Source organism: Jatropha curcas, chromosome 4 (genome assembly GCF_041381405.1).
Source record: "Jatropha curcas cultivar XTBG-Jc1 chromosome 4, XTBG_Jcur_1.0, whole genome shotgun sequence".
Classification (NCBI taxonomy): Eukaryota; Viridiplantae; Streptophyta; class Magnoliopsida; order Malpighiales; family Euphorbiaceae; genus Jatropha; species Jatropha curcas.
In genome coordinates, this window is record NC_143154.1 from 7977398 (window position 1) to 7990702 (window position 13305).

The 13305-nt window shown below is 36.5% G+C and overlaps 1 protein-coding gene across 1 annotated transcript; it reads right to left on the reverse strand.

Moving 5' to 3' along the window:
• Positions 1 to 2960: 2960 nt before the first annotated feature.
• On the reverse strand, positions 2961 to 5502 carry LOC149496796 (uncharacterized). The gene is made up of 2 exons (XM_089719924.1): positions 5076 to 5502; positions 2961 to 3262 (listed from the first exon to the last, which is right to left on the reverse strand). The coding sequence occupies exons 1-2, from the start codon at positions 5500 to 5502 to the stop codon at positions 2961 to 2963; spliced, it is 729 nt and encodes a 242-aa protein (XP_089576050.1).
• Positions 5503 to 13305: the final 7803 nt, after the last annotated feature.

A 13305-nucleotide genomic window follows, 5' to 3' on the forward strand; every position in this document is an offset into this window, starting at 1 on the left:
TTGTGGGTCCAAAGAGCAATCTCTGTATACAAACAGATCTCGCTTGGCGAGACCAAAGAGAAATTTCTGTATACAAACAGATCTCGCTTTGGCGAGACCAAAGAGAAATTTCTGTATACAAATAGATCTCGCTTAGTGGGACCAAATAGCAATTTCTGTATACAAACAGATCTCGCTTTATGGGTCCAAAGAGCAATTTCTGTATACAAACAGATTTTGCCTTGTCCAAAGCTCGGTTTAATTGGCTTTGTTGTTCACCTCCTCAACTCAGTTTAATCGGCTTTAGAGGATTTGAAAAGAGCAATTTCTGTGTACAAACAGATCTCGCTTGTCCAAAGCTCAGTTTAATCGGCTTTGTCGTTCACCTCCTCAGCTCAGTTTAATCAGCTTTAGAGGATTTGAAAAGAGCAATTTCTGTGCACAGACAGATCTTGCCTTATCCTGATCAGCTTCGCAATACACCATCACCAATGAGGATTAGAATCCAAACAACTTCGCAATACACCATCACTGCTTGATGGGACCTAACAGCTTCGAGAAACCATCACCGGTTGGCTTGAAAAATTTTTCAAGAGGAAAGAGCAATTTCTGTGTACAAACAGATCTCGCCTTTATTAGATGTTGGAGCATCACATGCCCCTATGCATTAATAACCATAAACTTTGAAATTTGAAATTTTACATTAGGGCAAAAGATTTTATTTTTGCCCCCAGTTTGGAATTCCATCTTGAAACCAAAAATATTATCTTTTAAGCAAACCTTGAAAATTTTACTTTTTATCTATTGCAAAAAATTTTGAAATTTTAGCAAAAATTTTGTTAAATTTTAACAAAAATTGCTAAATTTTTCTAGTCCTAAATTTTCAGGTACACCCTTCCTGATGCGGTGTTTGAAAGAAAACTTACTTGAAGGTAATTTGGTGAATTTGATGAGTTTGCCCCCTGTGCGGCGAGTAGACAGAATTATTTGCAATATACGAGCCGCACACTGACTCCAAATTGCCAAAATAAGCCGACTTGGGCTTTGATGGATTCTTGACGGACTTGGGCACTTTATTCAGATGCCAAATGCCCATCTGTTGTATCTCCGGACGCTTCCACTGTTATTTTTCTATTTGATTCTTGTTTTCTGCACTTAGAGACAGCAAAAGACAACAAATCTTTTCTTTCGAAATTATTTGCTGGATTAGCATTTGGGCCTTCTGTCCTTGGATTAAAAAATGAAAGCACATTAAAGTGGATTTTTTTTTTTTTGGAAACTAAGGACAGAAACTTACATTATTGACAAACAATGGGGTGATCATTTTATCACCTGCAATATTCAGACAGATAAAATATGCAACTCCCTCATGTATGCATGAACCTATTTAAGTGCTAGGGATTTTATTCATGTTTTTTTTTCCTTATCGATCCTTCCAAGGAAATCACCGAGAGAATAACATTTGACCTCCTGATCGCCGTCTAAAAGAATCCAACACTCAGGCAGGACCAACAGCCAAACATCTTCAAAACAAATGAGCAAATGCTGACCATATAGGCAGAGAGGAAGGTCTTGTAATCAACGATCATACCCCAGAAACAAAAGGGAAGAAAAATTTGAAAATTAGGCTCTTTATTGACCATACTTCTTTCAACATCATACAGAAGTAAGGAGAAACTACTTTAATACAATAGTCGTTCATTCTAACTACTCATTCGCCTATTCTCCTTCTAGTCAGGTTGATGGCATTGAGCAACCGATCGCAAGTATGTTACAAATGCATGGCATAGATTTCACATTTAAACTAAGCACCATGCTTTAATCTCAAATTTTATTTTTTATTTTTTATTTTCTCTTTTTTTTTTTAACTCTAACTTTTGCCTAGGCCGCCCTTTACAAGTTTTCAACCTAGCGAGATCATTTCTTACCCAGGTCGTCCTTTCGGGTTTTCAACCTAGCCCTTTTTCTCTTTTTTCTTTTAATGATCGAAATCATCATCCCAGACATAGAACCTTTTCATCTGGTCTTGATTAACGATCCGATTAAAAGGCTTCCCTTCTGTAGTTACCAATTCAGCGGCACCTTTGGCCAACAGTTTCTGAATTCTGAACGGTCCATGCTAGTTGGGTCTGAATTTCCCTCCAGGATGACTTTGGGTTTCGTGGTCTAACAATTTGACCAACACTAAGTCTCCATTTTCAAAGCCCTTGGATGTACCCGCTTATTGTAGAAACAAGCAATCCTTCCCCTTCTTCTTTTTTTTTTTTTTTATCATCATTTTTCATTCATTTCATTCTCTTTTTTTTTTTGGGATAACATCCCATTCCTACAGTCATCGATTAGAACATCTAAGTGGAAGTGGGAAGTCATCTTTAGGCAATGCTTTGTTTAAATCTTCGTAGTCGACACAGACTCTTAGTCTTCCATCCTTCTTAAGCACAGGGACTACGTTTGCTAACCACTCAGGGTAATGCACTACCTCCAAGAAACCTGCATCTAGTTGCTTCTGAACCTCAGCCTTCACCTTGTCTTGCCACTCTGGTCTGACCCATCTTCTTTTCCGCTTCATTGGCTTGATATTCGGATCGGTAGGGGTGAAATGCTCTGCAATTGACTTGTTGATCCCCGGCCTATCAGCATAACTCCGGGCAAAGACTTTTGAATTCCTCTTGAGACATTCTTGGAGATCCTTTCTGAGCTCAATGTTAAAGTTTGATCCAATTTTGATTATTTTGGGATTTTCGGCGGTGCTTAGGTTAAGTGCAAAATGATGCAATGCATTTATGCCAAATATGCGTGTGGTGTAATCAATGCCATGAACATAACAATTAGGAGAAACAAGAAAATAAGTAATCAAAATTCACTCCCATTGATTGAAATAGTAAAGGAAATCCATCCATATTGTTCTCAAAGCAACATTCAGAAAAACGAAAAAAAAAACAGGATTAAGAGCTTGTTCAATACACTCGTCACAGCTAACTTTAATGGTTTCCGGGCGTCGGGTTACTATGCTCAGAAGGCTTGGTGATCTTCCCACTATCTATCAAATCTTGTATATCATGTCTGAGCCTGAAGCAATCATCAGTAGAATGACCTTTGCACTGATGGTATTCACAGTCTTGATCAACAAACTTGCACTGAATAGGCCTAGATGGATTAATTGGTAACTTTGACAATACACTGTTCCTGATGCAAGATCTCATAACTGTGCTTAATGGTCTACCCAAATCAGTGAATTCCCTTCTCATTCTCTCATTAACAGCTCCAACTGTATTGCTACTCCCTGTGAACCCTCCCCCGAAGGCAAAATTATGCTAGAAAGAGGTATGCTCACATGCGTGTTTTATGAAGTCGCCACCTAGTTTATTTTTATAAGAGAAAACTAAGAAAGAACCCTAAATGACTCCAATTTTAATTAACCTAAGTCTAGATTAATTATCCCAAAGTTTAAGGCACAATCTGCGAACCCGAGGTGGATCCCGAGACTATGTCATGCTGATTAACTAACCTAAGTGAAAATGCTTTGCAAGGTAAACTGATGCAATTGGAACAGAAAAGTGTTTTGGTGATTTCGACTTGCCGCTTGGGGTTAAATCTCGAATGTACCTACGTACTCTCGTTTGAATGAGAGATCAAAGCCGACGTAGTTCGATAAAGCCTATTCAAAGGCATTTTGAAGGGGGATGCTTCATGCATGAGTGTGTGCATGCTTTGTGCATTTTTTAGGCATTTTTGCCAAAGATTGATTGATTTGTTGTTTTAGGCATTTGTTACCAAAAGGTGTTTGATTGGGCAATTTATTGCCAAAAATTGATGTTTGGGCTTTTTGTTGCCAAAAAGGTTGATTAAGGCATTTGTGCCAAAAGTCGATGTTTGATTAGGCAATTTGTTGCCAAAGATTGGTTAGGCGATTTTGTCACCAAAATGATTAAGGGCATTTGTGCCAAAAGGGTTTTGTTTGGCGATTTGTCGCCAAAATGATTAAGGCATTCATGCCAAAGATGATATGTAATTCAGGCAATTTATTGCCAAAAAAAAAGGTGATATTTGGGCGATTTGTCGCCAAAAAGTGGTTATTTGAATTATAGGCAATTTGTTGCCGAAAGCGATTGATTAAACCGTAGGCAATTTGTTGCCAAAACGTGATTGATTAAACTGTAGGCAATTTGTTGCCAAAAACGTGATTGATTAAGGCTTTTAGCCACAATTATTGATTAATTGGACTTTTAGCCGAACTGTTCGAAATAAAGGCAATTACACCATAGTTATTAATTAACTAGGCACTTTAGCCAACATGTTCAGAGTTAAGCATTAATACCACGATTATTGATTAACCTGGCATTTTAGCCTAAACTCATTTACTTAAGGCAATTTGCTGCCAAAATGACGATGGTGTGAATGCAGTTATTTAATTAGAGTTTAGAGTAAAAGAGAATATGCACAAAATGCTGAAATTAAATGGGTAGAGTTTCGTTATTACTTGAGTTAATCAGCAGCCGCTTCTTAGCTTCAGCTTGAAAATTCCAGATTAAGCTCCTTGTTTGGGGAATATTAATCAAAATTAATTTAATTAAGTGACCAAATATCACAACAGCAGAGTAATAAAAGCCTACACTAAATGCAGAAAAGCAGTAAAAGAACCACAAGGAGCGTAGGAGAGAAGAGAGCGTCCGTCAACACAGACTGAGTGCATAAAACTGTCGATTTGGGGCTGTATTTATAGGAAAAACCAGGCTGGAGGGCAGCTGCTGCCACCATGGATGACGGGCGCTGCCGCCGTGGGCGGCGGGCGCCGCCGCCCTATCCTGTCCACTCGCTAGTTTTTCGTTCCAAAGGCTTTTTCGGGAGTTCCGTACCTCTAAAGAATATTCTGGGACCAGTTCTGCGATCCTCGTAATTTTCCGGACGTTTCAAGTACCATATTTGGCATACTTTTGGTAAACTTTCTGAATGGCCTCCGGTCCAGCCGGACTGTTTGCAGTCCGGGAAAACAGGCTTTTTGAGCCTCAAAATTTGAGTATTCACACTCCCCGATTGGTTTGTAGCTGCATTGCCAACATTTCTATTATAGTCACCATAGGAAGACCGGTAATTACCAAAGCCCCGGCTTTTCTTTTTCTCTTCATTGTAGAGCTCTTCAATATTTAATCCAGCCCTTTGTACCAAAGAAAAGTCGGTGAGAGGTTGAGCCAACATCCTCTTTTTAAAGTAAGGTAATAAGCTTCGGCTAAAAGTCCTGATCAACTCTTGATCCTTTGGTCTTGTCTGGACCATAAACAACTTTGTCCTCCATCTTCTATAGTAATCGGAGAAGCTTTCATCCTTCCCTTGCCTTAAGCTCTCCAAATCCCGAAGACCAAACTCATCACTGTCATCAGTTTTAAAATGTTTGAGAAAAGCGGTCTGAAGCTTGACCCAATCTCTTTGTATCTCCATCTCCAAACCGTCATACCATCTCCTGTAGCTCTTGTGCAGCGTCTGAGGAAATGTCCGTAACACATCCTCCTCATCATACCGGTTCATTTGGGCAACACGAATGAACTCAGACAAATGGGACCTCAGGTCATTATCTCCTTCAAATAAGGTATGTTTGAATGTCTTGGAAGAAGTAGAGCTTGTGGGCTTCAAGACATATTCAGCCACATGGAAATCGGTGACTGGATCCTTTTCTTTCGAAACAGACATCTTCTCTACCTTATCCTTCAATTCTGCTAACTGCTTAATCAAATCATTCTCAGCCGGACTAACATTATCAGCTAATGTTTGGTTACCCAAAGCGGGTTCTGGAGTCTCCCTTCCCTTAACTACAGGTTGATTACTTGAAGAAGGAGGAACCAGATTCTATGCCCTCTCTTGAGCCAAAGCCGTGGCTATTATATCAGATATAGCCCTTAACTGGGCCGGAGAAAAACCAGTCTCATTCATACTGTTGTCAGCCATCTCAACTACAACCGGATCTAAATCAGAAATCGAATCAGATGAACTTGAATTGACCACAGAACTAACCGGAGCATGCTCGGGGATTGGGGACACTCTGACCAGACGTTGACCAGGCTGTCGGCGCCAAACTCTCAAAGTGATTTCCCGGGACGGATCAATTTTGGCTGACAGATAAAAGGACCTGAGTTAAAGGAGGTTCTGCATGTATGCATGAAGAATAGAGGCACATAGGATGAGAAATGCAAGTCTAATGTGCTAATAACCGATATGGAAATAAGATCTCGGTTTCGACGAGTGGACCTAAAATGCGGTATCAATAACATAGCAATAATTTACTTTGTACTTAAACATTTCCAGCATTATCCGTCATCGACCGTTCCTTTTGGATTTTACAGTCGGCTATTCTCTCTCGAGTCTCTAATTTTTGCCTTGGAATAAAAGAATTTCCAAGCGGGATATTTCTCATTTTTTTTTGTGTGTCCTTACTTTTTGCCTTGGAACAGATGGTCCCAAGCAGGATCTGATTAATTACAAATTTTTTTGTAATCTCACACTTACTTTCAGATAATGCGAGAAATGTGAAAATACAAAGGAATCGCAACCCCCTTTTAGCTCCCTTCTCTTTTGGGCATTAATTCACTATAAACGATTGCATTATGTTATTCAAAACGAATTATAGGTCCACTCTCAAAATCAAGATCAAACGTCCATACCAAAAATTAGCCCTTACTAATGCATGGTTGAAACGAAAAACATTACGTGATGCATGAATGTCACAGCATATGAACAGTTTATAACATACAGGGGAACGGGAGTTGGGAAATGCATGCCTTCCAACCTTATCTCTCCCACACACGAGTTCTGTTGGTAAAAATTCCGACATCTGTTCCCTAGGATTTGGTCTAATCTCGACAACCAGCAGGGGTTTTGAGATTGGCGAAACAAACTCTCGGAATGAATGCGACAGAACAACAGCAAACAGACTCAGGTTTTCCTTATAGGGAAGTGACTAAGGCTTTCAACTACATGCATGGGCTTTGGTCCATTAGGCTTACAAAGTCCGGGTTTCGCAAACAGGATTTGAGCTTTTACGTGGGCCTACTCCTTTTGACGCACCTTTTAAGGTACTAGGCTTGCGGTTGGTAAAATTGCTAATTCTCGGGTGGATGTGCCTAAAACGCAAGGTTTAGGCTGGATCCACCTTTAAAGTTAACAATGATACCGAAGGACAATTTGGGCAGAAAGTGGTGAGAAGAGAGAAATGCAGTATGAATGCAAGAACTTAGAAAAAATAAAGGAAAAAAAATAAACAAACAAGGATGATTAAAAAATTTTCCAATGGCTTTCTAACCAATTTTATTTCCAATTTTAGAAAACGTAGGTTTAGAGTTAATTCCTAATTGCAACTGACTAGTTATTTAAAAAATAACCGGGGATTAGCGGGTGCCTCCCCAGTGAAGTCGCCAATATGTTTTCGTACCGCCCCCGAGCGACCCGAAAAACGTTCCCTTTTAGTTTTTGATGGAAAGTGATCTTATTTTGAATAGTGGTGACAAAACATTCTATTGGATACGATGCTGATAAATCGGTCTTATAAAACATTTTGAGTCACCACCCATTATTTTGGCAATTGGATCGTTTCCAATTCTATAAAAAGTGACTCCATTTTAAACCCAATTTTATTTAAGGCCAAATTATAAAAAGACTGGTCAGGCGCACAAATGCGATTCTGGGTAAGGGAATTGGGTACGCTGGCCCGTTGGAAGCCGACGCCCAGAAAATCCGGCCTCTTTTAACCTACGGTTTCTAATTTATTTTAGTTAGAAAAGCCAAATTATTTATTTACTTAAACCCAACCCAAATGAATCGGACCGAGTTCCTACAAGGAAAATTATTTATTCGTCTCAATCAAACCTAATTATCACATAATAACCATTCAAATCAAAGTAATTAAATCAAATAAATAAAAGACCCGCTCTTGCCTTATGGTTAAAGGCGGGCCACAAACCGAACCTAAAAATACATTCTACCTGATTTAAATTCAACCCATAAACCCAAAACCAAAATCATGCATAATTATTACTTAACGCTAAAATCACATTTTTATATTTTTGTTTATTTAATCCTAAACATGCAAATTATTAATAAATCAACAAATTTAATTTCCTTTAAACTGAAATTATAAAATTCATACAAACAAATACATAAAATCACATTTTAGTATTCTAAGCTTAATTAAATTGTGGTCTGTTCATAATTGGGCATTTTCAGATTCATTGAAGAAATTAACTCTGGAAGCTTAGAACAGTTGTGTCACACAGCTAACAGTTGCGTCACCCAGCTGTCCCTGGATGAACAGTTGCGTGACGTAGCTGTTCTGGCCCAGGCTCATTTTCAAACGCTTTATTTAGATCACTTTTTATTTAAATGCGATTTAAGGATATATAAAATGGCCAAATATGAACAGAATACAATTTAAAGAAGCTTAAATTACTAAAACCACAAAAAGTATGTAAAAAATACAAAAAATGTTAAAGAAATTACCTAATCCTTAGATTAAGGATTGTGAATGGATCAAACGTCTTAACAAGTGATACTTAAGATCTCCCAGAAGCTTAGTTTCCAAGGATTCAAGTGTTCTTTTCTTTTGTCTTTTGATTTTTTCTCTCTTTTTTTGATTTAATTCACCTAAAATTGATATCTAATGGCAATTTTCCTTCAAACGAACTCAAAAGAGCTTCTGGAGGAAAACATGGCCGCACAATATGTTTTTAGGGTTTTAAAAAATCGTCCAAAGTTGCCTCAAATGTGAGAAAAAGATCTATTTATAGAAGTAGGGCAACAGAGCATAGCTGCGTGTCGGATCTAGTCAGTCGCGTGATGCAGCTCGCTTGTTGTACCACAACTACAAGTCTTTTAGCATGAAAAACGGCATGTCATCATTCTTGACGACGACATGCAAATCTGAGTTGTGTAAGAGCTGCGTGACGCAGCTATAGTGCCGTCATGCACCTTCATAGCTGCGTGACGCAGCTCTGACCCAGTCAGACACTTAAAATCAGTTTAATTTAAATCCTTGGATTAAAAGACTTCTAGATAGAATTAACCTTTCATTCCACGTCCTCGTATCATCATTGGATCAGGCGAGGGCATAAAAACACGCGTCAACAAATGGTCACCCCATCTTTTTTTTCAAAAATGTAAGTTTCCGTCCTTAGTTAAATAATCCACTTTAATGTGCTTTCATTTCTTAATCCAAGGGCAGGAGGCCCAAATGCTAATCCAGCAAATAATTTCGAAAGAAAAGATTTGTTGTTATCTTTTACTGTCTCTAAGTGCAGAAAATAGGAATCAATAAGAAGAGAACTGATGGAATTATTCATTGAAAAGAAAAAGAAAAAAGGATACAACGATTAAGAGTTCATAACCCTCCGAAATACAAGAAATTGAATAAAAAGAAAAGCAGCCGTCTGGTACCGGGAGTCCAAAGGAACAGAATCACCATCAAAGCGCAAGTCGGCTTATTTAGGCAATTTGGAGTCGGTGTGCGGCTCGTCTACTTTAATAATTCCATCTACTCGCCATACAGGGGGCAAAATCATCAAATTTACCAAAATACCCTCAGGTAAGTTTTCTTTCAACACCGCATCAAGAAGAGTATACCTGAAAATTTAGGACTAGGAAAATTTAACAAAATTTTTGCTAAAATTTTTGCAATGAATAAAAAAATAATAAAAATAATAATAATAAAAATAATAAAATAATAGATAAATAAATAAAAATAAGATTTTCAAGGTTTGCTTAAAAGATAATATTTTTGGTCTCGGGATGGAATTCCAGACTGGGGGCAAAAATAAAATCTTTTGCCCTGATGCAAAATCTCAAATTTCAAAGTTTATGATTATTAATGCATGGGGGCATGTGATGCTCTAACATCTAACAAAGGCAAGATCTGTTTGTACACAGAAATTGTTCTTTTCTCTTGAAAATATTTCCAGGCCAACCGCTGATGGTTTCTCGAAGCCGTTTGGTCCCACCAAGCAGTGATGGTGTATTACGAAGCTGTTTGGATCCTTTTCTCGATTAGTGATGGTGTATTACGAAGCTGATCGAGTCAATCCTTTTCTTGATTAGTGATGGTGTATTGCGAAGCTGATCAGGACAATCTCAACCAAAATCCTTCAAGCCAATCAGACCGAGCTTCGGAGGTGTCTTCAAAGCCAATCAGACCGAGCTTTGGAGATGATTACAGATCCGATGGGAGCCAACAAAGCCGATCAGACTGAGCTTTGGACGTTGTGGGTCCCGTCTATGTATGGCACAACCCAAGAGGGGGGTGAATTGGGTTCTCAAAAATATAAATTTTAGATTTTAAAACCAGAATATAGAATTCTAAGTGCAGCGAAAAAATAAAGAACTTGTGAGAATAGATTATGGATTAGAACTCCCTCATAATGTTCTATTCATGAGAAATAGAAAGACTATGTAAAGTGCATCTATTAATTAGAACTGCTTCACAATGTCTTATTCAATATTAGAACTTCTTTATGATGGAAAGCTATTGTATTTAGAACTTCCTCATAAAGTTTATAAAATCATATAAGACTGTGAGAGAGACAGTTATTGAAATTAGAACTGCTTCACAGAGCCTTAACCAAGTTTAGAAAACTGATTAGAAACCCAAGTAGTGAAATATACTGAAAATAGAAGAACTGTTTAGAACTTGGTATATTCACTTATCAGAATTCCAGAGTTCTAATGTTTAGAGAAGATAAGACTTATTTCAGGTTTAGAACATTAAATTCATCAACACTTTAACATTTCTAAAATATAAACAGAAGTGTAAATGAAACAGTATCAAGCAAAACTTCAGAAATTAAAAATATCAACATAGTGATTTATAGTGGTTCGACACTAACTCGCCTACATCCACTCCCCAAGACTCATCTTGAGATCCTCAACTATGTTATCTCTTTTCAAGGGTAAGAGACAAATCAACAGTACAAGGCAATAGATCAACACCTAGATCCACCCTTTATCCCACTAGATTTTCCAAAGGTTCTAGTTAACCTCAACCCTTTCTGTTTTTGGCAGAGTACAGAAACTCAATTCAAGACATTAGAATCTCTCTCACAGAGAAGGTTGCTTGATAACCTCTTTCACAATAGCTTTTCACCTAAGCTATTACACAAATGTTTATCAAATAAAAATCTGTCTACTATAGATTACAGAATCTAAATAGACAGAAAGAAATGCAAATATAAGCACAGGAAAAATAGTTTTTCAGATTAGAAAATCGTTTAGAACACAGAATCGTTTTTCAAAAGTAGTTATCAAAATTCTTTTCTCTTTAAAGATAAAAACGTGAAGTGAAAAGATGAAAAGAAAAATGGGGGTAGAGAGTAAGTTTTGAGAGATAAAGGATGTGATCAATAGGTGAATACTCTTAAAACGAAAACTCTTTCTTCCACTTAGTTCAAAGTGTGAAACCACCTTTTTATAGAGAGATTTGTGACTCGTTTTTAGAAAGTGGATTTTTTATTTTGAAATCAGAATATTTTCTTTCCTTATTTAGAAGATACGAAAATTTTAGTTACCAAAAGTTTATTTTATCATTTTGGTAAGAGAATAGAAAAATGATCTTTCCTTAAACATAAAGATTTTCAAAAGCTGTAACACCCACAACCCAATCCCGAAAGACCCGACGGTGGATGTCACATTCGGTGCCAGAGGCACCTTCCTAACCGACATATAAATCATACAACCATATTATGAATTAGAAGTGACTTAGTATTCACAAGTTTAGCAAGTAATAATATTTTGTTTTGAAAATGATTTGGGAGAGTCCTACAGAAAAACTGCAAAGAGTTTCCCCTAAAAATAGAAGTTGCCAAACATATGAATACAAAGCACTCCCAAATTCAAACTCCAAACCCCATCAAACTCCAATAACAACACAATAGCACTTCTATAATTTCATAACTACATAATTCCTCAATAACATTTTAATATTCATCACTTAAATACATTCATTATATACATATATATAATATTTTATATCCAAACATTAAATAAAATCTCATGCTTATCTCCAAATATATACACCAAACTAATTTATCATTACATGCTTAAGTTAGAATTCAAATAACATAATCTCCGAAAAGGTAATAATTATACATGCCATGATTCTTAAGTACATCAAACTAATTCTACCACTACTAAAATAGTCTCTTCTGGTCTAAAGCTACTCTTCTGATCTTCAAGTAGCAACCACGTACTTCAACCTGCGCGTGATAAAAATCAACGCACTGAGTATAAAACTCAGTGGTGCTCATAAATGACAAACTTACCAATGTTGCATTGGCACACACTTAAAATATAAATTTTCATCAAAAGAACATACATTTACATTTATAGCAAAAGAAATATCAAATAAACTTATAATTAATAACATAAGTAATTTAATTCGTCCAAATCATAAATTCATTACCTGGACATTTATTATACCAATACACATACTATTTATTTTAAAACCATGCACCGAAATATCATGCTGTGAAAATTCATTTGATAACATAATCATTTATTTCCAAACTAAGGTTTACTGAAATATTATAATCTCATTCATTTAAGTGCCTTAAAAATATTTCCAATGGCTCGCATACACTTAGGAGAAAGAGAAGCAGATAGGTTTTCATAATTTTTTTCATAATGGCCTTAGGTCGCCAACCTTTTCATAACATATAGAGCGCGTCCGCCCTAACATAAGACACCCACGTGCCTAGCATATGATCATAGCTTCTTATCATAATGGCATCAAATGCCGAGCATGCTCATCATACATAAAATCAAACCACGCATCAAATTCACACCAAGTATATTAGAGCCCAAAATCCTTGTTTTAATTCTTACTTCATAACACTTCTCATAAAACTTGTCTTATGCTTTAGTCTTCTTAAATTCATAATGTCAGCTTACTTTACAAAGTCAATAACTCATAAAAAATTCATATTTAACCAAAATTACTTAACTTAGAAAATTTCTTATCATATGAAATCATATATGCAAGCTTACTTTAGAACTTAAGTAACTCATAAAAAAAACTTCATACTTAAACATAATTACTTAATATAGGAAATTTTTCATAAATTCCTTTTCTTTTAAAACTTTCTTAAAATCATAATGAAATGTAGCATAAGTAATTTCTTATCATATCACATCATACTTTTCTTATTCAAAAATTCAAAGAACATACACCTTAAATACCCATTTTTTTAAGAACATACACCTTAAATACTTTTCAAACTTATGTCTTATTTGTGTCAAATAAATCTTAAAGTATACAAAGAATCAAGAGAACTTCATCACACATGATTCATACCTACC